General features: G+C 40.6%; 1 protein-coding gene across 8 annotated transcripts in view; it reads right to left on the bottom strand.

The window, feature by feature from the left end:
* Window positions 1-21,387: 21,387 nt before the first annotated feature.
* The window catches only part of GRIA4 (glutamate ionotropic receptor AMPA type subunit 4), a 215,252-nt gene continuing 210,126 nt past the window's right edge, over window positions 21,388-26,513 (bottom strand). For 2 of the 8 annotated variants that reach the window (XM_066544743.1, XM_066544742.1), the window contains exon 16: window positions 21,388-22,519. In XM_066544743.1, the coding sequence (XP_066400840.1) occupies window positions 22,355-22,519 (165 nt within the window). In that variant the 3' untranslated portion in view covers window positions 21,388-22,354. The remainder of the gene's footprint in view (window positions 22,520-26,513) is intronic. The other 6 variants (XM_066544749.1, XM_066544750.1, XM_066544748.1 and 3 more) reach the window with 3 other exon arrangements.

Here is a 26,513-nt window from a genome sequence, read left to right as displayed (position 1 = left end):
TTGTCATTCTTCTCTGGCTGCATTTGCTTCTGTGCATTTCCCTCTTGTTAAATACATCATCCCAGTGTCACTAGCACCATCACTGATGGACTTGGCCATGGCCAGGGGCAAGTCCATCTTGGAGCCCCAGGGACTGGCTCTGTTGGACATGTGGACAACTTTTGGCAGCTTTTCTCAGAAACCACCCCTGTAGCCCCTCCTTCTACCAACACATTACCTCACAAATCCAATATACCAAAACAAAGGGACAAATTGGCAGCTCCCTGGTATGCATCATGCAAATTGATATTAAAGTAACTTTCTGTGATTTGGAGAAAATCTTTTCTTTTTAAAGCATGAAAGAGGCAGAATCACGGAGTTAGTCAGGTGTCTAGTGCATAGGACATTGACCAAGATAGTGGGATAGCATGGATTTTATGATTGTGTGCCCTGAGGTGACCAGCTTTCTAGATAACTATTCTGACTGCCAAACAGGGTCAGAGTAGGAACAAGGAGCAACATTGCCAGCTCTACAAGAGGTAATGCCCAGAAGGACCAAACCAGGAGAGAGAGAACATTCCTATAATCTTACCTGGAAGACGTGTCTTGCCAGGGTGGAGCAGATGTGGATTCTGGCTCCTGTTTTGACAGGTATTTGAGCTGTTGCTTGATACCAGTACTTCTGTCTTCATGAATTACTCCATTTATCCATTAGGATAATGATTTGTATTTTACATTTCATGACTTCAGAAGTGTACCCCAAGAGCATGAAAGGTTTTAGGGAAAAATAGGTAGATAAATCTGAACCATCTCTGAATTCTTAATTGTTTCAGAAATTTGAACACTTTTCCAAATGTTAATAGAGCTGTGTAGTAATTATTTTTACTAACAACTGTTCAGCCTCCTAGGGAAATGATACATCTTTTGGTTACAGAAAACGTCTTGGAAAATATTGAATGATGAAATTAAGTATTAAGATAAATTATTGAAAATACAGTTTCAATATAAAATTTAGAGAAAATTACAGAGTTTAATTTGTCTATTTTATAGCTTGCTTTTTTCATATGAAAATGCAGTCATTTTGTGATAATTTGAATTAAAATGTCATATATTTAAATAGTAATCTGCAATCCCTTAAACTTTAATTGCTTGATTTACCAACCTGTGATCCTGATGGTGAAGCCTAAGGTCAAGGTTTCGACCCTGTAAATGTCACCCAGGTTAGGACATACACATGAACTCATTGTTCTACCAACATTGATCATGGGGTAAAGGTTGTAAATGCAGTCCCCAAAAACAGCCCAGGATGAGCAGTGTCCCAACAGACACAGCTGACAAAGCACAGTAGGATTCAAAGACAACTTCCTTTCCTTGAGTCAGTGGTCTTATGTTATTTCTAGGACATTTTGAGCAACTTTCATTGCACAAAAAGAGGTGCTGCAAGCAACATACAAAAGATATAAAATACTAGTTTATTAAGATGAACAAGAGATGGTTAGGATTTCATAAGCATTTGTATCCTTATCACCTCAAGGTATTTTTACTACCCAGGGAATTATCAGCCAGCGAGGAGGAGTTTCTAAAAGCCCCCTTGCAAGTGGGAACAGAAGCCCATAATTTATATTTGTTCACTTTTTCACAGAACTGTTCATGCAATTACCACAAAAGAGCATCAGTGATGAGTAACCTCTCTGGCTCATTCGCCCCCAAAAGCTCCCTACAGAAAGGCACGGATTGCTCCAAGGAGACGGAGTCAGACCTAGGGCTGATATTTTACAAACACAAAAATACCCTCAAAAATCCTACTCTCTGTCAGTCAGGAGCCTTGACAGAAGTGATAGGTGGGAGAAGAGAGAGGAGGAAAGACTAATTTTTCCCTGTTGTTGCTGAAATTATTAGTGAATTTAAGCCAGACTGTATCAGAAAATGTCACCACATGCAATAGTATTCACCTTTTTTCTCTTTTCTTTTATCTTTTTCCTCCTTTCTTTTGTCTTTTTCCTTTTGCTTTTAATTTTTTCTCTTTTCTTTCTCTTTTTCATTTTCTTTTCTGTGTATCACTATAAGTCTGAATACCTGCATCACTCAGACACTGTTGAAGTTTGCAGCTAACATTAAGATGAAATTTAAGTAGGCTGGATTATTCTGTAGGATAATGGGTTTGTTTTGCATCAGGGGCTCAGAATGTTTGTAATTGGTATTAGGACTATGGAAAGATTTTAATCCAAGTTCAAAAAAAAAAGGAAAAAAGAGAAGAAAAGAAAAATGATTGCATTTTTAATGAATTCCCACCTGTTTTTTTGTTTCCAGATAATCAGCTTATTTGAAGATGCAAATACAAGGAGTGAAGAACACCTTTAGTATGGGCTTGGGGCAAGTTGTAGTACTTCATCTTTTCCTTTTTTTTTTTTTTCTTTGGGGTTTTTTTGTTTATTTGTTTGTTTTGGTTTGGTTTGGTTTTTGTTTTTTGTGTGCCAATTTGTACCAAACCCATGATTTCCAAAGCACTAGCTATGCCACTTGTGCTCTTGGCTTGTGCCCCAGGTGATCGAGCAGTGACACAGTGATCAGCCTTTTGCCATTCAGACAGCATCATAGGGGAGTTGGGGAGGGAGCTATGGACAATGGGAGCTCTTGCCCACACCTCTTTGGGTTTTTCTCTCTAGTCTCTTAAAGCAAAATCTCCTGATGCTATGTCACATGATGCCAATGAATTCAAGAGTTCTCAGCCATCACAAAACGTACTAGGAAAAAAAATAGGTCACCTGACAGAAGAGCAGAAGAAGCCCTTTTCAGATGCTGCACGTAATCCTTGTAAACTTGACCTGCTTTAGAGGACGCTTCCATCCTCTCCTTTTACAGATTATTAAGAATGCCATTGTTATTTTCTCTTCCAGTTTTATTGGTTTTAATTTCCCTGCTTCACTCTATCAGTAGTTTTATTCTATACATTAGTAGACTGTGAAATACCTTGTCTTGTTACTTCCATACTTTCTAATTGCAACACTCCATCATTAGTCAACGGGTTCATAATGTGGAAGGCAGAGTTGCTATTTCATTTCATGCTATATAATACAATGCTTTTGGTTCAGTAATTACATTGTGCCAGACTTGTGATCAATCCTGAGATAGCTCACTTGTGATGGATAGCCCCATCACAGAGCATATAAGAGTTAAAGGAAGAAGCAAATTTTTAATTTTGCTCCTCTGTCAGTTTAGCTACTTGAATACTTCTTTGCAGACCAATATTTATCTTACTGTAGAGATTACAGAAATGAGAACTTGAAAGAGAAAATTGAAGTTTGAAAAGCATTTTATAAAGTTTTGGTTTGCAAACCAGGAAAGATAAAAATTAAATGTTCTTCCACAGAAAGCTATTGTGTGTTATTCTGTTAATGGATTGCCAATCTTCTAGTCACCTGTTTAATGTACTGGAGAAAATCATTACCTGCTTCTTATAACTATTCTAAGGGTTATGTGAAATGAGCTCATCATCTTACTACTATTATTGCTCAGTGCTAGGCCTGTGAAAAAAAGATTTCCAAAGGTTTTTTTTCCTCTGTCATAGAGGTGTTTGTGAGTAAAACAATTTTCTGAAGTGACGGCAATGTTCAGTCAATCATAGGATATAGGGAGTGCCTTTTCCTAGCGAGGAAGGAGTTGCAAGTATGGGGTGCAAGACTGTAGCATGGGTTGCAGGGATGGCAGGACAGCCACGCCAGTGGAGTAAAGGTGGAGAGAGCTGTGGCCTTTAGGGACAAATGACATCCTAGTGCCCTGAGATTACAGCAGAGGAAAGCCTGATCCTAGTGGGACCTGTGTACACTTTTCTGAAAAGGACCTGCTAGGAGACACAGACAGAATTTCTGTCCAGACAGACTATTGCTTTGGTTAAATAAAGCAAAACTCTTGTTCTTGAGTATCTTTATAGATAGGAGGTCACAACCTATTCCTAGTTTTGAACATAAATACAAATTTTTCCTATTTATGTTATAAAATTCTCTGGTCTTCATTGTTCTTTGACTTTTGCTTGGGGCTGCATCTCAGACTTTTCCATCTTATATCCTATCTGCCATACTTTTTGTATATAATCCTTCTCCCAAGGAATACCAGCGAGATCCCACTAGTGAGAAATAACAAACTTAAAAACCCCTCAGAAAGCCAAGGTCTGGCACCCTAATGGGGATTTTGTCATCTCACCAAAGCAAGGCAAGATGGCTGTGTCTCAAATTATTTCAAGGTCATTTTGTATCCAAAACTTTGGGAAAGGTCTGAGGTTCAGAATTCAGTTAGGGGTAGTTCAAAGGAGAAGGGGCAGCAGGAGGACTACACTGGTGAAGCAGGTAGTACACACTCTGCTCTGATAGTGGATATTAAGACAGCTGAAAGGAGTTAACTGTGATACTTAACAAGTAGGGAGACAAGGAGGTATGGAGAGGAAAGGAGGCATCAGACAGAGCATTCTGGGTGGGCAGAGCCTGCCTTCCACTGCCTCCTCCCCTTTCTCAAGAAGAAACAATACAGCACTGCTTTGGATTTTCCATTAGAGCAGCTCCTTCCAGCATCCCCTACATGGCAGATGAGCAAAACCAACACGGCAAGGCTAGCTATAATGACAAAAGAACAACACAGAAGGACCACATCTGGAATTGGATTACAGCGGTAGAGTCAGTAAGTGAATTCCAGGGACATGGGTGAAGGCCAAGAATGATGGCAGCTACAGAATGGATAGCATCTCACCTCTCTTTTTGGCTCTATAGGATCAATATGCTTTTCTATTGATTCAGGTACTCAACTGACTTTGAAATGGAAACATTGCTACTAGTTTATATACATCCTACTAATCCAAAAGTTTTTTAGTTGAAGGACTTCAGGTGGTTTCTGAGAACAACAAACTGCTCCACCCAAGAGAATTTTGGAAAAGTACTGTGAAGACAGATCATTTGTTTAGTTGCTCCACTTTCGGTATGCATCTTATGCATCACTATTGCATCAAGATAGCAATTAAGAAAGTAAAAACGCAGCAGAAAAAGTGGGGAAACTGAATATGCAAAGATAAACAGATGAATTACTAATTTTACCATGCCTGGGTTCAGATGTGCTCAGCAAGAGCAACGCTAGTGCTTTGAGCTCTTGCAGAACTGAGATCTGCTTGGTGATCCCTCCTTGGGGAATAAGCCTCAAGATTTCTGGAGAGGACCTGAGACCTCAGGAGGTGAAACTAAGATGGTGGGCAGTATCAGCACAGACCCCTGGGGAGTGTGATTGTCCCTAAGCCTGGGATCCCAGGGGTCAGCCTGTGCCAATTCTGAGCAGCTGGGGGAGGAGGAGAGGTTCAGCATCCTATTGAACTGTGGTTGTCCTCTTCCAACTGCCCCAAAGCTTAAGGAATTGCAAAAAATACAGAAAGGAAAGGAAACATAGATAAGTGTTACTATTCTTTCATATTGGTTTTAATACACAATAAAATCTCAGAGCTGAGGGCAGGAGAAAAAAAGGGACCAGTCTAATGAAAACATAAAAAAAAAAAGTTTTTGTTGTGTGGCTGTGTGAGTGCTACTTTTCAAGATCTTCAGAGGGCTTGGGCAAGAGTACAGCTGCTTTTAGATGTGTGCAGGTCTCCCTGTAGAGACTTCCCAGAGCACTGGCATGTGGTCTGCTCCAGGGATGGTGGCTGGTGCACTAATGGCTCTCTAAATCACTCAGAGCAGACTACAGTTAAAAGAACTAACACTCTTTCTCTTACAGGTTGGACCTGGAGAGACCTTTTGGCTCAGAAATATAGAGGAAAAAGGGTGGGCTAATCCAGAATGGTTTGCAGGAGAGCTCTTACTTCTAAAGGACAAGCTAAGGGTTACTGCCAGCCTCTGAACTGTCTCACATACAAGAAAAAGCATTTCTGTCATGTCAAATAGGCATTGTCACATAAAGTACTGGTTTATAGTTGACCTCATATAAAAGATGTAGATAATCTATTTTTTTGTCTTGAAAACAAAATATTTTCTGGTAGCAGTTCTTTCAGAGGCAGGAGTGAACACAAACACTTGAACTACTTCATTTTTATAACAAAAGGACCCTTCCTGTGAATCAAAGTGCACGTGCCAGCTCCTCCTTCTTCCTGGAGCCTGCCAGCTTCCCTTCCTTCAGATTGTTTTTCCATCTGCAGTGTTTATAATAGTTGCAATGTTTCTGAAAGATGGAGAAAGGGCTGTTTATTTAGGAGGCTATACTCAGAAGCTTGTCAGTTTAGCTGGACTGTTTGCCAGAAAAGAAAATTCAGTCTATTAAAAGATGCCAGCTTTTATTCAGGATGAGCAAATCCATTCAGAAAATAAATGCCTTGTGCCCTCTTCATACTCTCCCTTTTGATACATAAGCATTTTTAAGTCTTAGTTCATATGTTTATTCTTTTTGTAGAAAAGAGTTATTTCCTGTAGAACAAAAGTCTTTTGAGAAAGAAATCAAGCTCTATGAACTTCAGTTCACAGCTTTTTATACAAGAGTTCAGAAAGAGGTTAGGGGAAAAACAAAAACAGTGTAAGTGGAGCAGACTTTGAAAAGCTTCTCCTGAATCTGCTGTGTCAAAGAAAAGGAACAACCTGCAGACTTTATCTGCCGGCTTCCCTTGGCATCAGCAGAACCTTCTGCATGGCACAGATGGTATCAGGGTCACGGTCCTTCTCCTGATGAGCACTGTGCTGGCATCCCCACCATTGTCTGCACTAAGGGAAGCTTGGAAGGCTCAGCAGCATCTCTACTGCTCTTCGGTTGATGGAGACATGGACAGGAATGTGTCGGTCTATGTGTGCACATAAACCAAAGGAGGTTTAGGAGAATATAGGTTCTGATGGAGATGGACCCCATGGACCACAAGATAAGAGCTGCCCCTCAGCCTGTGGGTGATGCAGTTGAACGCTCGCCTCAAGTGTTGCTGTACTCCTACCCAGGTGCGCGCTACAGATCCGACACATGTGACATTTTTGTTGGGTGGTTTTCATGGGTGAGACGTGTGGTGGTGCCTCCCTCCTTTCCTCTCAGGCCACACTGTGATCTGGGAGATGCTCGTGAGGCCTCAGCCTGTGACAAACAGTCCTTGGAAAGAGCTCCTCTTGACCTTTTCAGAAACACCTTATGTTCTCAGGAACTTCTGATGCCTAACAACCTCCCACCCTTGTTATTTTTTGTAATGGACTGCCTTAGAAACATTTTTTTGCCTGAGTACCAGCCCAAGTGGAATGACATTTTTGTTCTCAAACTTTCAAAGAAAGGGTGCCGACCTGAAGCGCGGCCAGGATGATCCTTATGACTAGAGCTTGCTCTCTTGAGGCCCTATACACAGCAGTCCAAAATGAGACCCTTTGAACTCTCCTGGACCACAGTGTCTGTGTGCATACAAGTGTGTATGTGCTACAGCCAAAGTGGGAAAAATTGGATTTTTCCTGCTGCTCTCCTGGATTCTTAAGTACTTTAGATTTATAAGTAAGTTAGGCCTGTAAGTATGTTACTGTTTTGTTATTGTAAATCCCATATGAATCCTTTACTCTTTTCCTGTACCTCCCCCCCTTTCCCCCATCTCCGCAAAGATGATTTTGGGTTTATTTTGGTTCATTTTGGTTTGGATTGATTGACCCTGGATTTCTTCTTGCTGTTTTTTCTCACTGTGCTTAACCATCTAGTAAGCAGCAGAGTGAACCTTGCCAATGAACTTTGTCATGCTGTCACTTATATTTATAATTAACTTGTTTTTACTGATACTTTTACTGGTGATTCTTTAAGCAATTTACAACACTCATTCACAAAGGGAGGGGAGGAGGTTGTTGCTTTCCTTTATTAGTCTTGTCCAGCATGGCACAAGCATTCTGGATCCTGTGGCAGGTTTTCCATCTGCTTTACAGCCTCCCCACCATTGCTGTGTTTCTATAAGTGGAACCAGCAAAGAACAAAAGGATGGAGAGCCACGACTGTCAGAGAATTCAGAGATACTATCAGGAAGAGACCAAATTAACACTAGTAATTCCTAAGGAAATTTAAAGCACTTGCCCTATCAAATGACCAGAAGAACATCATTATCTCAGATCCAAAGTCGACTAAAGAAAAAGCAAAAGTGCCTCTTTGAGAATGAAAAAAGAAAGGAAGAAGCAAGTCCCATTGTTAAGAAGTGACTATACTGGGTATGCAAACTGATTCTATGATACTGAGATAAATGGATTTTTGTCTGAAATCATTCCTCCAAAAGCAATGGTGAACTTCTGTGGTGAGACCTTCAGAAATTTAGTGGTGCATCCGAGGAAAAGGAAATCATAAAACTGGAAGGACAGAATGGAATGGCTCAGGTTAGTTGCAAAGCAGATTTTCCTGATGGAATATTTCTTGTCAAAGGCCTGGGCTATGGAAGTGTCCTGGGATGAGTGTCTGAGAAGAGTGAGTAGTTCCAGAGCTGTGACAGATACAGTTTATGTGACACAATGGCATTGTTTAGACTAAATTTTAATTTGAAAACTAAAAATAAATACCAGAAAAGAAGCAAACAGGGAACTTTGAGACTATATTTTCAGGTGAACCAATATCTTCCCATCAAGCTGCTTTTCTGACAGTGTCTTTGTTTTTCCAATGTAAATTCCACAGTGATCTTATTAATCCTGTATTTTTATTAGAGATATTTTTTCTAGACTTATCTCTGCTCCTTTGTCATATTCAACCCAGAGTTCAAATTGAAATTTTAAATTATTTTTTAAACCAGTATAGTGAGGGGGTAGTAAAATTGAAGTGTCCTGTTTAGATTTCCCAAATCCTGGGTACAATGGCTAGCTGGAAAAGTTTTACCCAATATACAGATTTTTTTTTTTTTTTTAATACTGGAGAAGGAAGGAAAATAATAGGGACTGAGCAAAGATAGGAACTTGTTTCAAACAAGTACTAAAGGAAATTCCAACAAGGTATTTATGAGAACAAAACCCAAACACCTACAAAGTTTTTAAATTTAACATTTTTGTCTTGTTCCTTATTGAAATTTGACCTCCAGTGTAACTACTATCAACTTCTGCAGCCCTGAGAGATGCTGTTTCTTAGGTGATGAGAATCTTCAGGGACAAACAGGCTTGCAAGAGCTGAGCATATTTATGTCAGCAGCAGAAAGAATGGCCCAAATCAATTCTCAGGTATTCCCCTACAGTGGTTTCCCATACCTCAGCACCCAAGTTTGACAACATCACCAAGTGACCCAGGAGGGTTACTGATGGACAGACAGCTTTGTCACCATAATACCGGGCAGTTCATCTCCAGAAGCAAAACACAGAGAAGGGTAACTGAGGTGTGGTTTTCCCTTTAAATAAAGGCTGATGTCAAGATTTACTGGTGTGGTCTGGGGGCAGCCAGCACTGTTAGTGCCTGTGGAATATTTTTCCCAGGGCTATACAAGAAATTTCAGTTTCAAATGGAGTCTGTTTGGTAAATTTTAGCAGTGTCTATGTATTTTGCAAAAAAAACCCCTCCAACCCACCAACCATGCTACTAAATGAAATACAGCAGCCAAAAAACTTTTTGTCCTTTATTTTGTGTATGTGTGGGTACATAGGAAATTATCCAAAAAAATCAAACTAAGAAATGCATCACCAATTATCAAATATACATAAATTAATCTTTTCTGCCTGAAATACCAATTCAGGGGACATATTCACCTACTCATCACATTTCCCACTGAAATTACCAGAGCAAGGTTGTCGGCCCGCAAGGAGTAGGCAGGGAAAAAGCCACCACATGTTCACTGCAGCATGTGATAATAGCTCACTGCCGAGTGTGGTTGGGCTCTCATCCCACCTTGTCCTCCCTCTGACAGTCTGTGGCTGCCTTGGGATTTGGCCAGTTGCTCCAGGATCAGCTCTGGACGGGTAAACCTGTCCTAGGGGTCCTGGCTGGGAGCTTGGCTTCATTCTTCTCTTCCCTGAGGTCTGTCCAAGGCTGGTGGCTGTGGTGGGGTCTGGGCACTGCCCTCTTTGACTGCTTTTGGAGGGAGGGGTGGCAGCAGGGAGGAGCATCTCTTCATTTGTGTCATTGCTGGGACAGCAAACCTGCCACGTCCCTGAAGAGAGGTCAGGCAGATCTACAGCTAAAGCCAGGCAAGGCAGAGCTTTCTGTCTTCAACTGCACATGTCTGGATCGGTCTCTCACAGCTGCAGAGAGGTTTCCCTTCCCCCTGCCAAAGTGGTCTCATATGAAATATGGCTGATTAAAGCATTGTGCTGACACAGCCCAAGGGTGCATGGATCAAGAGCTGCTCCAGGTTGAAAAAAATGCTGTACAATCAGCTATTTAAATAATAGATCAATTTAATTTATTTGAGAGAACATATCTTGACAACATAACTTGATTAAGGTCTAGAAATATCTACATGGGAGATTTCAGAAGGTAGAGTATTCTAGCACATAAAGGCAAAACAACACAATCAAATTCCTGGATGCAGAAAATAGCCGTATTTAACCTTGAAAAAAGTTAGGGTTTAAATCAGTTCTGAGTGGCATTTGGAAGCCCAGCACCAGCACAGGAGGTGCTGTGGGCTGTGACAAATGTGCCCTCCAGTGAGATGCTTGTAATTTTTCCCTCTTCACTGTAGCCCTGTGAGTCTCTGAAAAGAGCAATTTGGGAATGCCCAAATTGTCCATGCTAATAAACAATCAAGGTGTAAGTGCCTCAAGAAGATAAACACCCCAGGTGGTAGGTGGGTATCATGGGATGGAGTCAGCATGTACCACACAAAAAATTAGCTTGTGATACCAAGTGACCAGCCTACACCCCAGTGTTTCTTCCCTGTTGTCTTTATATGGTATAAATTATCTTGTGTGCTGGCAGATGCTGCTTATGTCCTTGTAATCCCACCATTATGATGTGTTTTTCCAAAATAAACACCAGAAAACAGCAACCTCTTGAGCTTTATATTTTAGTGGTGGACTTGTGTTAGGTGGAAGTGTTGGATTTGCAGTTGGACTTACCAATCTTAAAGGTCTTTTCCAGCCTAAATGATTCTATAATTAATTTGCAACAGTTTGCATTTACTCTGCTACAACTGTTTGCTCCCTTCAGCGATGATAACCACCTTAGCACTGCATCTATCACATGTCTCCTTTTCTCTGCTGGGACTTTGCTATAGCTGCTCTCCCCATTCTTTTGTCTCTATGCTTTTCCTTAAATGTCTTTTAGAAATGAAACTATTTCTTTTTCCTATATGTAAGGAACTGTGTGCCTATGGACAGTAGAAGTTCAGGCAACTACACATGGATCTTGCAAAATTGGGGTTCTCTTAGTGAAAGAGATTTGGGAAATATATGGTCATGAAAGGAGCCAAGAGAGCAAAGGGGCTGTGGGGAAGCTGGGCATTATAAGGAGCAACTGTTTAATACGTGGTCTCATCCTTTAAAAATAACCATTTACTAGATATGAATAATCCTTGGTGAAGAATGCCAATTCCCCACCGGGATGGACAAATCGGGATCTGTGGGTGTGCTGTTGGCTCCTAAATTTTGTGTATGATCAGCACCTTAAATTGCACCCTCCACATCATCTCCCAGCACACAGTGCTGTATCACATGCTAAGCATAAACCTCCTGCTCAGCGACCTGTTCCTTCTGTCCCAGGAAACTTGTTGCTTCCTTCATCTTTGTGACTCATTACTGCCACATTGGTTGCAAAGAAAATCCCACTTATGCAATATACTTTTAAGAACGGCTCCAAAGTCTCATGTCAGCCAGTTCTGCTGCCTTTTGCTCTTTAGATCACTACGTAGGATCTGCTTGGCCACAACACAACTGTTTCTATCTCTCTCTAGATTGTCCATTCAAGGAACAATGCTGCTCCACGTTGAAGAGCCAGTGACAGGAAGGAAACAGGCCTCCACTGAAAAATGTTTAGAGAATATCAATTAACTTGCAAGAAGCTCAAGGCCATTGCAAGTTTCCGTACCAACCCCCACTGAGAGCTAGGACATAGTGTTAGATCAGGTTGCTCAGAACCAAATCCAGCAACTTTTAATTACCCCTGAGAATGGAGCCTCCACAGTCCCTCTGAGCAGCCTGTCTCCATGTTTGACCATTTTTACCTTTCTGTAAAAATTTTGTTTACAATTGTCTAACTTTGATTTCTGCTGTTGTTACTTCTCTCCACTGTGCCATGACCTTTCTCTGCCTGTATGTCCCCTTCAAGCCTTTGTACACAACTCTTGGCATTTCCGGAGATGCTCTCTCTTTCCTTGGATCAATCTCCCACTGGATTCGTTCTAACAAGATGTTTGGATTTCTGCTTGACTACTAGGGCCAGCTCAGTACAAAAGATTTAGCCTTTCTGTGACTCATTCCAAGGACTTTCTCCAAGTACTGTCCAGTTTTGAGAATACTGTTAGAATTCTTCCTTTGTTTTTGTTTCAATTGCACATTCTCTGTTTGACATTAATGGTAGCTGGAACTGTGGAGTTTGGCATTTTTTTCTTTTCTTTTCTTTTTTTTTTTTGTGAGCTGACACTGGTCTTCCCATTGACTGGAATGTTGCTTAGTGGCTTGTGCTGATTCCCTATAAAAATTTCAATACCACAGTTGGAAGATGTGCAAATCTTTTTCTTTCCTCTTCTTTCTTCTAACAAAGAACATAAGAAAGGTTGTTCTAGAAAGGGACATTTCTTTGTCTTAACATCATTTTACTGAATAAATAGGCTTTTTTTTGCATTTATCAAAGACAGCTAATTAAAAAACAGAAGATAAAGTTTTCCAATTGATGACTTCATACCATGAGAGAAAAAAATATTATTCTGCCTATAAAGTACTTCTGTTTTCTAACTACTGGGAAACCCTTTAGATATATCAAATTTACTAAAATGTGGTATTTATCCCTTTGTACAAGCTTACTGTACGGGTATAAATCTTATTTTCCTAAGGGATATTAAAGTAAATGGGCATGAAGGAGTACTGTTGAAATATTTATCTTCTTTCACCTGTAAATTCGGTCAGAGAGTAGTTAGGATATTTGGCATTTTATGCACAGAGAAGCTTTAAGTTTGCAAAGCTTCATCTCTCTTTCTTCTTCAAAGCCAAGCTCATAAACAAAGGAGCTGTTCCCAAACTGTCACCATGATGTCACTCAGTTCCACAAAGTCACCACATAACTTCTATCACTATAACAACTTAATATCATCTGTTGCTAATGCCTCAAAACCATTTCATGACCATCATTTTGAAAATAACTCTGAAGTTATGACTTTAAATGCAGTCTTTCTGCAATGTTTTGCAGAAAATCACCATTTTAATGAGAAAACTTTAGAATGAACACTTATTTTATTAACTATTAATAGCCCTGGCAATTTTTGATAATAAAATCATGTTTCTCACTATTAAAACATACTTTTCCATTTTGTTCTCCCTTGCTATTTTCTATTTCATATGAAATGTTGAAAAGTTTTATATGAAGTTAAGGTTTTGGATAATTAGTTTAGAAAAATTGAATGCAATTTAAGATGGACAAATTGTAAAACTGTGCTCTTTAGTAGGAGTAATCCACGTCAGAAATGCAGGATGAAGGCTTTGTAACTTTACTGCAAAAAGTCAGGAAGAAAATGCACCAACACCCTCCTACTCCTGCAGATAAAAAAAAAAATAAAAAAATTAGGAATTCTGTCTGCAATGAGCATGGAAAGGAATCCTTATACTTTTATTGTGACCACTCATCAGGCTGGAATTGGAGGCTTTTGAATGGGACTTAACAACTGATTTGGTTCAGTTGGAAAGAATCCCAGGGACACCAGTGTAACCAGTCTGAGGTTTAGGAATTAGTCTAAGGTTAGCTGTCATGCAGAGCTGTAGGTATGATGTTGCCTTGCAGGGGGGCCTGCGTGGTGACAAGATCCCAACCTTTATCATCCTGGCACAAAGAATAGCTGCGAGAGTGGAAGAAACTCCCGTGGGTGGGAGAAAGACTTGGGGCTTGATGTAGGTGAACAACGGTGGAAAAGCTCAGGGCATGAAAGAAATTCATGACTAAATGGTCAGCCATGCTTTGGCAGAAGGAGCTCTGGCAGGAACGTGCTGGAGACCAGAGCTGTAGTGGGGCTTGAAATAAAGAGATCTGAGAGAGTGTGGGAGAGAGCAAGGGAGTTGTAAAGAGGAAAGGCAGCCAAACAGCCACCAGTAGGGCAGGTTCACAACTCACTCATTCAAATTTCCATCGGTCCCTTTCCTCCTCACCAGCTATAGCCCACTAATGACTGACAGGGCAGAATTCTAACCTAGAATCTCACAAACAGGGAAAAGGGCCAAAGTTGCCCAGCAGGGGAGGAAGAGGAGAAAGGATGGGACCAGAAGCAGGACCTGAAACAAAGCACCTCAGAAGAGGTCTTTCTGCTTCTCTTGTTTGCTGATCCACAAGCAGCCAGATGAGCATCCCTCAAAGTGACATGTCCCTGCACTGTGAATTGTGACTATTACTGAGACTCATAACAAGATGAGACAGTATGACTGGTTTGGGTGATCTTCATGCTGATGGAAAGTCAAAAGCCTGTGTTGCCTTGTGGGAATAAGATCTCCTGTGAGCTTTTTTCAGGTTGACCACAAATTGCTAGTGCTCTATGACCACACACAGTCCCAAAGAGTTTCACCAGCCTTCAGAAAACAGCATGGTTAGAACAATGCTGAGTGAAAGCATCAGCCGGTTTTCTCTTTGGGTCAGGACTCCTGTGATTTATCTGTAGAAACATCCTACAGACTTTGCCAAAAGCAGGAAGAATGGATTCATGCTTGTCACTTCTTTTTTCCTAGGTAAATTTAATGTCTCAGTGACTCCTGGTTTTCAGTTCCTAACAGAGGATCTGATAATCAGGTGGACAGGTCTGAATGTGTGGAAAATATATCAGCATGATGGACCAAATCTTATCAGTTGTGCTTGCTAATGGCTTTGATGTCTTACAGCCTTCTCTCAGGATTTGCGTGCCCCCGTGACCAAATAGAATGGGAGAAAAAGGATGCAGCAGCATTTCCGCATCACCATCCTGCCTCCCAAGCACTGAGGAACCTGTCTGAAAGCAGTGACCTTAACTGCACTCTCTCTCCTGAAACAGATTCTGTTTGATGGGGAGAGAGAGGAGACAGGTCAGAAGTTGTGCCCGCATGCTTGAAAAGAAACCTCCCCTTCTGTTCAGGAACTCTGCAGGAATTTCAGACTCAATTGCATCATGCTTGCCACTTCAAAGCCTTCAGCGACTGATCACACACTTGGAAAATATCAAACCTAACTGAACCTGACATGGTTATCAGCGTAACTCAACCTGTTTGACAGCCTCCTTCCTCAGGGTTCCTCCCTGTACTCAGAAATGTCTCTGTGGAAAGAGCAGGCATTTCTTCCCAACATTATTCAGAGTTATAATTGCTTGTTTTAAAAGGAGGCACCTCTTTACATTTTCTGTGGGAATGATGCAATTCAGTATTTCATACAGTGACTTCATTTTTTTGCTTTGTGTTAGAATTAGTTTAAAATAATCCCTAAATGAAGAAATGAAGTCTTACATCTAGTCTTTGTATAAATGAGGTCCTTTTCATGTATTTTCAATTTCTTTGTTATCATCCTAGATCTGATTCATGGAATAGTTCCCGTGGTGAGGATGAAAACCACTCTGCCTCTGGCTTGGATTTCTTCTGAAGACATTCCACTTGGTGTGAAGAAATAGGTATTAATAGAGTAACATGGAAATAGAAATTTCTATATTGCCAGTAGTTAACTCACTTGAGCTGTAGGAAATACAGACTCACGTTCCAGCTGTAATGAAAATGTACCCAGTGAAATGCACAGGGAGAGTCCCTCAGGCTGCACTGACCTGCCTCCATCCCTCTTGATCCAAAATGTCATGTCTGAGGTTTGCTGAAGGTACACTTGCCACTAGGGAACTATCTCCCCACCTCCTCTCACCTCTCCTTTGAGAATTCAGATTTTGGGGCATCCAGCTGCTGCTGTAACCAGGGTTTTCACCAGCTTACCAGTGGCTTACATTAATTAAATGGCAATTTGAACACAACGGGTACCAAGCAACTTAATCTTTTGGAGCTGGGGGAAAGCAGTCATTGCTAGTGGAGCCTCAATAGCAGCTGTGAGAGCAGCAGGGAGTCCAAAATTGTGTGTTTACATGGAGTGGCTAGCAAGCAACCCCTGGCATCGGGTGCTGTGTAGCTGAAGGTAGTAAGCATTCAGTTTGAAAGTGATGGCAGAAACTCCATCCTTGTGTCCCTGTGTCAGAGGCACTGTGATCAGAGCTTGTCTCTCTGATGCTGAAAACGTGCCAGAATCGCTCAATTTCACAGTGTTCTGGCTGGCCTTGGGTCCCCACAAGGAGGAGTCATCTGCCCAAGTGTGGGCACCTGCACCGTAAATGTCAACTATTGAATGAGTCATTCTTGGTTGTCTTCACCAACGACACTCAGAAAAGATTGTTAGGGCATCACTATCCCACCCACAAACAGTCATCTAAAATCAGTTTTTTATATTGCATCCAACAAGTTTCTAGACAGTAAAACTGGAGATGTTTAAAGCCAGTGAGTGTCACCCGGACTATCAGATGCTCTCAGAATGCCATTGCATTTTCTATAGGATTTCTAGCAGTTATTTCTTAATCCTTGTGATGGGGCTTTTAACAGATGTTTTTTTTCGTAGAATATTGATTCTGTCCTTTAGCCAAAAAGGCTTTTTTTTCCTAAAGTTGTTTTAGAAATGTAAGGGAACTTCCAGCAACTGACAATATTGCAGGTAGCCAGAATATAAAAGGGAAGAAGGCAAGACACAACCTCTGTTATGTATTTATGCACTTCATGACTACTGTAGTGTTTAGAAAGATTCTTTTAATAGAATTACTGGATTTAAACTGCTGCAGTCTTATGACTTCCAAATTCTCCACATCTTGTACACAGTGACACCAAAATACATTTAAAAGTCCCACCAGATCAGCTCTTTCCAGCCACACTTGTGGTTACATTTTTACAACATTATGCATGGATTTGAACAATCAGTATCAGGCAATGGCTACCTAGAATCAGGGCATTAGCACTGGAATCCTTACAGAACAGCTAAAATACACAAAACCTTGAAAAGTAATATCATTGTTTTTTTCCAGGATTTACGAAAAAGTGTAATTTATCTTGCAGCACTTGAAAGTCCACTTCAACAGTTTAGCCTTGTTGAAGATCTTTGAAGCTCTTAGAGATAGAACAATCTAAAAAGACAATCAGGGTCTGGCCTTCAGAACTTTATAGTATTTGGTGCTAATGGAAGACGATGGATTGGTGAGCTAGGGGCTTGAATCATTGCTTCAGCCATAAGGAAGGACTGACAGCAGGGTACACTCCTCTGAAGTGTGATGATAACATGCCTTTGTCCCCTCACAGACGGGTCCAGATTCTGAGCTCAGCAACACAAAAGATAATGCACATATTTAGGTAAGCAGCTTGGGATATGTGTTGCAGCTTTTGAATCTACTCTCAATGCAGAGTAGCAACAAAAAATTTAAGAAAATTTCGCCCTTAGGAAAATATTGAGGGTGGTCAGAACTTTTGAAGAGGTTACCCAGAAAGGTTAGGCAATTTCAACACTGGAGATGCAAAAATTATGATAGAATAACATTGAGAAACCTCTTAAGCTTTGAAATTGTATCTAACTTCAAAGCTGAACCTACTTTAAATGGATCTTTGAAGGATCTGACCTCCAGAAATCCCTTCCAGTCTAAATGATTTCATGTTTCCTATTTACTAGTTTCAGCTTGCCTGACCTTACATTTAATGCAACCATTATGAAATCAGTAAGTTATTTGGAATCTGTGGCACTCCTCTCACTTAGAAAAGGAAGTGGCTCTAAATTTCTATTTATAATTCCACTGGTGACTTCTTACCCTTAGACATTTTATGTGAAGCTAAACTTGCTGTTGCATACCAATTACACATTTTGTGGTAACAGTGTTAATTAATCCATGACTACAACAAATCTCTGCAGCTCCTTGCAGGCTGCCTTTCTTTTCTTATTTTCAGCATTAGTGTGGTATGTAAAGTCTGCAGGTTGAGAGCTTTAGGAGGTCCCTTTTGCTGTAATTTTCTAATCATGGATAAAAGTATACTTACATTGAATTTTAAAGAATATTTGTTCTTCATTCTGACATCCTATCAGGGTTGTTATCACAGAATTATTAAGCAACAGAGGTGAAAAGTGCCACTGCCCTCCTTTACCACATTCAATGATTACAACCAGTTGTATAAAGCTATTCTCCTTTCCCCAGGCTCTGTTCTCAATTGCACCAAGGCAAATTCAATTCAGAACATGTACATTCAGTTCCCAGAATAGTCCCTAGGTGAAATTCAGCAATAACAAGTGGTTGCATAAAACTAATTCTGCATGTGAGGCTCTCAGACAACCCAGCAAGTCTGTACTGATTTTAAATTTAATAGGTGTTTAATAGAATACACAACCAGTGTGGGAGGGTTTATTGTGGAGGACAAGAAGGTACTAATATAACAGTGTAGGTTGGCCCTACATTATGATTCCCGTCAGCTCAGAAAACTTATTTTGCAGAGAGTCTAATATTGTTGTAAGTGTTAATGTTAATAATTGTTCTTGATTACATTGAAACTGAAATTATTTTCGAAGCAGATAAATGCTGTTATTATTCAATTCATCATTAAGACAGCTAAATTTAGAAATCTGTAGGAAAATTACGTGTCTGAAGTCTTTTCATACTCCATGGAGATCTAGTCAATGGAGGCTTGGAAAGAACTCATCTCTAGAGACTGGGATACAATTAATTTACTCTCCCACAAGTAGTATTGGAGATGCCTTGGGTCATCTGAGACACCTGCACAGGGGTCCCTTCTCTTCTCCAGACTTAACCCCAACTCTCTCAGTCTGTCTTCACAGGAGGGGTGTTCCAGACCTGTGATACACTTAGAAGCTCTCCTCTGCACTCACTCCAGCAGGTCCCTGACCTTCCTGTGCTGGTGCCCCAGAGCTGATGCAGCCCTGCAGGTGGGCTCTGAGCAGAGCAGAGGGGCAGAATCCCCTCCCTGGCCCTGCTGCCCACCATGGATGCAGCCCAGGACACCATTGGCTTTCTGGGCTGGGAGAGCACATTGCTGAGATGTCAAGCTTGTCATCCACCAGCACCCCCCTGTCCTTTTCCCCAGGGCTGCTCTCATGGTCACAGCAGTTGTGCAGCAGCTACCCTCTTGGAGTAAGACAAAAGAGTAAGTCACTGTGGAGACAGCAGGCTAATCCCCCAAGATTGCTTTCTCAGCCACTTGAGCTGTAGCACAACTCTTCCTGCTGTAGCATTTTACTATCCAGATTTTTTTTTCTTTTTTTTTTTCTTCAAATATTTTATCTGCTTATGACAGGCATCAGCAAAGTGAGAGTATCCTCTTTACCTCAGCTGACCAGGTTTTCTTTCAGTAAAGCATTCCCTTGGCAAGGACAAGGCTTGGAAATGGTAAGAGGATGTGGTGATCCCCCCCTGTGGCTGCTGGCCACATGCTGACCCTTGGTGGGTCACAGCACTCCAGGGCCATGCAGCTCAGTGACTGCACTGCTCGTGCTGCTTGTTCTGAGTCCTTCTCAGTGCATGGTTACTGACACTGGTCTTCTCAAAGGACTTGCGTGCCTCATTGCCAAGTGGAAACCTGACTTAGGGAATTAACAATGAGCTCCATGGAGCAACATTCCTAACAGCAGCGATGGGCTGTTTACTGAAAGGGAAAAATAAATATAATGTGTTAAAGAGACAGGGGAGTGTATAAGAGGAGTAACAGTGGAAGACAGTAAATATCCCAAGCCAGCCCTGGTACTGTTCACAGTCATGGACAAAGAAAGGATGAAGACAAGCTCCTGGAAAAACAGACAGACACAATAAAACAAAACAGACAGCATTCTTCATACTCAGTCTCTCAATCTGTTCAGCCTCTAATATGTTACCTTGTGAAAAATGGAGGCAAACACTTTTTTCTTTAAAAAAAAAAAGACAAACTCAGAACCAACCCACCCAGAAGTTATTTTTTTTAAATACAGCTGTAAAAAGAAGGGAGCTTCTAGTTTTACTCAAAAAAGAGAAAACCAGAGAACTCACCTAACCTAGCCAGAGAAACACAGAACAATTCACAGTATATCATGAATGTGCTAAACATGCCAGTAAAACATGGATACAAAGTAACCTTAGTCACAGTGATTCATAGTAGTGTTATCAGTCTTTTTTCTCTAAGAACCCTGCACACACTGTAGTTTTTATGCCTGAAGGGCAAGCATCACCTTATTTTCATGTTTGCCTGCACTGTCAGGCTCTCTATAAGAACTAGTTTCCAACAGCCTATGTTAAGGTTACTGGAAGGATTTAGGCTCTTGTTGCTGTGGTTCTGCTGTCTGATATTTTAAGGTCTACTTTAAGAGGAAGTTATTCGCACTCATTCTCTATTTGTCCCCAGTAGCTATAAAGGGTCTCTATAGAGCATTTGGGGCAAGAAACTCGTATTTATGTTGTTGCTATCTGAGCCCTGCTTTGCAACTCTGTGATTGACAGGAGCATCAGCTCAGCAGTGTCTGGTTGCTGTTTTTGGCAGCAGCTGGGGCTTGGTCCTTGCTGGGCAGCTTTGGGCTTTGGGCTTGGGGCTCCACCCAGGGCCCGCTCTCATCCCCATGAGAGCCCTGGGGGTGGAGAGAAGCACCAGCACCAGGCTCTGGGGGTGAGAAAGCCATTGGAACATGGCCCCTCATGGGCCTGGGAAACTCAGGAGCTATGATTACTCCAAGTCTGAATTCACTTGCAGTCTGGGCTCTGGCATTGGCTGTTACACTGCTGGCCATACTCAGGATTTGGACACCACTGCCAGGCCTTGTGAGGCCAGGGAGAATGACCATCACAGAACAGATTTGCTGCAACTGTGCACCTACAGACATGCCTGCTCTTGTTCACATCTGGCTTTTATTCAAATGGTGGCTGCTAGTCTTTCCCAAGCATGCCACTGACAGGCTGGGGATGAAAACTGGGGCTCCTGGACATCAAGCAGGCTGCAGCTATCATCTATCACATCAGTCTCAAGGACTGTCATTTGTACTTCCTTGCTCCCTGGCATCTTGTTCCTTGACCTACCCAGAGGACAAACACTATCACTAAATGGTTCCCTAACACTTCAGGAGAGTGTTTAGTGACTAGTACTAAAATACATTATGAATAACCATGACAATTCTTTAGCTGCTCAGAGTCCTTCCTCCCATTTTAAGTCCCTTAAAAGCACTTTAGAAATTTGCAGGGACTCAGACTGACTCTGACAAGATTCTGAATCCTGTTGTAAGAAATGAACGGCCCTTTTCTATTTTCCAGGTGGCATCCCTAATGATGAGAAAACAACTCAAGCTCTGTCAATATTATAAGAACAATTGTTGTTTTATTCTTTTTGGTGGGTACAAAAACCACAGTTTCTTACACAGAACAAGATTATAAATAATATCTGTAACATGAGTGACCCGTAGTCTCTTTTGATTCTACACTGCAGACTGATGAAGTACTCTAAACATTTTATCATTTTGTTTCTTGTATTAGACAGATGCAAATCTGTGGAACACGGAATGATGGAACAGAATGAAGGTAACAGCAAACAAGAGGATGACCAACAACTTTTATAAAAAAAAAAATTCTCTGAATTTTATTACAGTGATGGCATTTTATATCAATTATTGCAATGATTTTTCCCTAAGATGGTTAGAAAAAAGAATTGTGTTGTCCTCTACTGAATTTACATCAGTTAAAAAGCAAGCATGTTTCAATATTTCTCTTTTTCCAAAGAAAATGTAAATAATTTCTTTATTTTTTTCACAGGATTTACATATTTATTATTTTTTTATCACAGTTTAGTGATTCATTTCTACAGCTGAACAGCTGAGTATTCTTCCATTGTATATATTGATGTTCTGGAGACACAGGTTAGCATGTTCATTGACTTCTATAGCTATTTTTCTCTCTTTGTCAAGACAAAGACCAAAATGGTGTCCTTTCTGAGCATGTTCTTCACAGTTTAATGCGCTAAATTGGCAAGTCTTATTAGTTTTAAGTCCACTCAAGTGAAATTTGTTGCTGTTAATACACCCTTCCCAGCCCCCTCCCCCCAACAAAACTAAATTATGAATTTTCCTGATATAAAATCTGAGTTTGGGTTTCCGAGCTGAGCTCATGCACACATTGTTGCTGATGATGTCTGGCGCATTTGGACGTACTTCCCTTTCTCAGCCAAATTATTAGTTCATCAATGACACTCCCATGTCGTTACAGTCTGTGCTGTGTTCCCATCAGTCACCAACACAGTTTGATTAAGGCACTCAATTAATTTTTTGGTTTTTATGGTAGGTCCGATGCAATTACAGCCAATCCTGAACTTTGTCTAATTGCAGTTCCGGTGTGCACGGCCTTCGGGCAGTCGGGAGTCAACACGCGTCCGTTCTCTCCCACGCTCCCTGTGATGGATAATCTGGCTTTGTTTCTTATGGCTTCAGAAAAGGTAAGCTGGGTTTGAAGAAAAAGCAGAAGAGAGGAGAGTGTTATAATGTTTCTGTCCTTCAACCAGCCAGGACACAGCAAACACCAAAATATTAAATTTTAGACATCTGCATTTTTTTCATGTTAATGTTAAATATAGAAATAGTAATCATCATAAATATAATACATAGCACTTAAGTCTACTGGGGAAAAAAGACTAGCAATTCTGAGGATAAATTTCATTACAATCAATCGTTACTGATTTAAATATAAAATCTGAATTTGATAATGAAATTAACTGAAGAGGTAATACCTTCATCTAAACTGCTTCAAACTAAATTTAAATACAGTGAGAAGACCTTTTGGAACCTGAAAGCATTAGCATTTGTGAATGAAGTCATAGGCTTTGAACTTCAACTAGGAATGCCAGGATTAAATATAACTACTGAAAATTGTATATAAATTGCAATAACTGTACCAGATGTCTGGCAATCCTGTCATTCAAATCTAAAGAAATTATTATTTATTTTCACAATGGAAATATTTAGTATCAGGAAGTCTGAGAACTGTCCTCAAATCTCTTTCATATATATATATTTTTTCCTACAATTAGAGAAGGTGATAACTTTCAAAGAAAATGTAATTTATTGACAGAAAATGCAGTTTTATATAGTTTTCTACATTATGTATAAATTTCCCATAGGAGGGTTTACATTTTTGTTCCTTAAAAATCTTTCATTTCAGCTAAATCAGAACAAAATATCTTGTTTAGGAACTAAATTACTCAAGCAAAAAATCTGGATTTGTTAAAGGATTTATAGTTATGCCATCTAACTTTGGTCATCAAAAAATCAGTAGCTAAATATAAAAATCCAATAAGGCTCTCTCAAGTGTTTATTAAAAAAAAGCCAAGATGACTAGTTTAAAGTAAATGATTTCCAGATTACTAAAATTAGGGTAAGTGTCTAAGGTAAAAAAATGCAACAAAGCATCCAAACTATAGTACATTAAAAGAGATTTCAGAGATAACCATGTTAAGATATTAATTGGGGAAATCTGATTTCTAGTCAGGAGAAGTTATGTAAGTGCAGGGATGCAGTCTGAAATACTAATTGGGAAGAAAGGGAGATAGGAGCATTCACATAGGAGCAAAAGGATAACAAACACCATAAAGTCATTTTGTTTGCTTTTTTACTAATCTCTGCATTTTGAACTTTATCCCTCTGAGCCCAGTTTCTCCTTCTGAGGTAGCACTGAAATCCTGAGCTGCTGTTTGATATGTGGAGTTTATTTTATATATGAGCATATAGAGATGAGGATGAGCCCTTAAAACTCCTGAACATTTCCACTGCTTCTGGTGCACTTCTGTGGAAATGCACCAGTCTAATATTGCATTGTTATCAGCAGCTGCTTCAAAAGTTGTCAAAAATACAGCGGCTGTTTGTGGCACAGTCAGAGCTTGGATTTAAAAGCAGCTTTCCAAACCAATTACCCTAAACACTTCAGCCCTCAAAAGCACCCAAATTCAGGAAAAGGCCTCCGCTTTCAGAGGGCATTATGGCATCCCCCTTACACTGGAAAACCTTGGCTTTGGTAAAGGACATCCTTTGAAACTTCTCCCTGCCACCACTGTACTTTGTGACAGGGACTGTTACCAAATATATCTTCATCTAAAACAACACCCAGATACAAAAAGTGTGGCAGAGGTGATGAAGAAGTGGGGAACTGGGCCTATACATTACCAAGAACTTCCAACTACTTCCCAGCAGCAAATAAGAATCTCTGCATTTGCAAAGTACAGACACAATGCAGTGTGGTACAGATCCACATGGTGCATGTCCTGAGTCCCACTGCAAATAGATACTGGTAACTGCAGAAGTGCAGAGAACATGTTCTGGTCAATGGCAACAAAAAAACTAAAGGTGCTTTAGTGTGGGAGAGGGATGAGAGTCCAAACCAGATTAGAAAGCAAACTTGGGTGGAAAGGGACAGCTTTCTCCAGATAGGTTAAATTTCCCAGAAAGTCATAACTGTCTACCAGAGTCTTTCCATCACACCCATCAGCTATCTGTTCATGGCCATTCAGAGCTTCCCACTGGGAAATCTGAGTCAGAGCACTCAGATTTGTATGGGATATACAAGTTCTATGGAACTGTGCTAGCTCAGTCTAAATAACTTTCTGGCCACTGACAACACACTCAGGACAAAAAGACAATAAAAGGGATCCAGGATAAATAAAAAAGATAAAAAAAAGAGAACAACACTTTCTCAGCAGCCTTCCACAAAAAACAGAAAAGCTGCAAGGAAATAACTCTTGTCCTCAGTGCAAGAACAACAACAGCTCAGCAACACACCACAGGACAACTCAGACACAAAGCCAGGAGGAACAGGTCAAACTTGTACTTGGGACAGTGCCATAAAGCCAAGTAACCAGGTAGGTTTTGCTCTGTGCTTTAAACTATGCTATAGGTAACAAGCCAGGCTAGTACTCTGCTTGACTGTGCTGCTACAACTTCAGATTTATGGCCTGGATGCAGAAACAGTTTCAGGAGTGGCTGGGATAAGAGGGATTTTACTGTGAATATTACGCAAACTGTGAAAGTCTCCTTTCACTAAGTGTATGCAGTTAATAGTGATAATGTATTTTCAAATTTGCCATTAGTTTTGATTAGATTAGTTGTGAAATTAATCGTGTGAAAACACTGACTGCCCTGTTCCTAGAGGGGAAATGGGAATTTTGGAAAATAATATCCTCAGTCTGTGTAATACAAATATCCTAGCCTGTGTCGGCTCTTTTGTTGTTCAGGCTCCTCTAGTACTTGGGTCACATGGAGGTGGCTTTGGCACAAATATCTAAGATGAACTTTTAATGTATCTTTCTCTCTTGACTATGAAATTGGAAGTGTACAAAATAAGTACATTACACACTTACTGAGCCATCCTGCAGCACTTCACATTTTTTTCTAGTTAATTGTAATAGTGATGTTTTCCATTGCTTTTTGTTGTTTTGCAATTAGTTTCATTCATTAGTTATAAACAACAGCATGGGATGGGAGAGCAAGAGAAGGCAGATGAGCTGGAAGCTGGTTCCTGAGCTTCATGGCCCACTAAGAAGGCCATGGAGAGCTGGTGGTGAAGGCTGGCTGGATACTGGAACAACCCCTTCAAAAGCCTGTGGGTTTGGGGTGAGGAACTCAGCAGGGCTTTGCCTTAGAGCAGATGGACAGAAGGATGTTAAGCTCCTCTCTGCTCTCGCTGTCAGCTCTACATGTACACTAAGGGCTTAATACTAATGGAAAAACTGCTGCCCAGAGGAGGAGGAAAGGATTGTTCCCTCCTTAAAGCAAACTTTCTTCCCTCTCTTCAGCAGATGCAACTGCCTGCCAGTGCTTCTGAATGTCTTTATCCCACACATATAGACTAATCCATTACTATATAGGCCAGTCCACACATACAGACTAGCCCCTCATTTTCATTTTCAGTTGCCTTGCAGGAAAGGTGAATTTCCCTGAGATAACTAATGTTTAACTGTACGAAACTAAAATAAAAATCAGGGGAATGAATATTAATTTTCAGGAGGGTTATTTAAGTTATTTTATATTAGTTTAAAACATATACCGTTAAAACTATTTGATGTTAGTTTTAGAAGTCAGATGTGTTGGTTACTCATGCAGGTTAGAACCACCAGGCATCTTTCCATATTAGCGAGTTTTAGTTCCAATACGATCTCTTTACTCCTTGGATAAAAAAAACCCAAAAAACCATATCAAAGTTTTCAAAATGTGTAAGACAGACATATTTCTACAGAAATATATGCAGCCATCATCGTGGGCTCTGTAATGCTGCCAGCTAGGCAGGGGTTTGTGACTAGCATGTGCATGAACAGATGGCATAGTCCCCCTGTGCAGTGTGGCACACAGGCGCCTCCCGTGCCAGTGTGGCCAGGAGAGGATGACTGGGCCTTGGCAGTCTCCCACATATCACTATAAACATTTCTATAAGAACTACACTTGAAATTTCT

Source organism: Molothrus aeneus, chromosome 2, assembly GCF_037042795.1.
Source record: "Molothrus aeneus isolate 106 chromosome 2, BPBGC_Maene_1.0, whole genome shotgun sequence".
Lineage (NCBI taxonomy): Eukaryota > Metazoa > Chordata > Aves > Passeriformes > Icteridae > Molothrus > Molothrus aeneus.
Note: the sequence above shows the minus strand (reverse complement) of the source record. Positions and strands in the feature narration are given on the sequence as shown.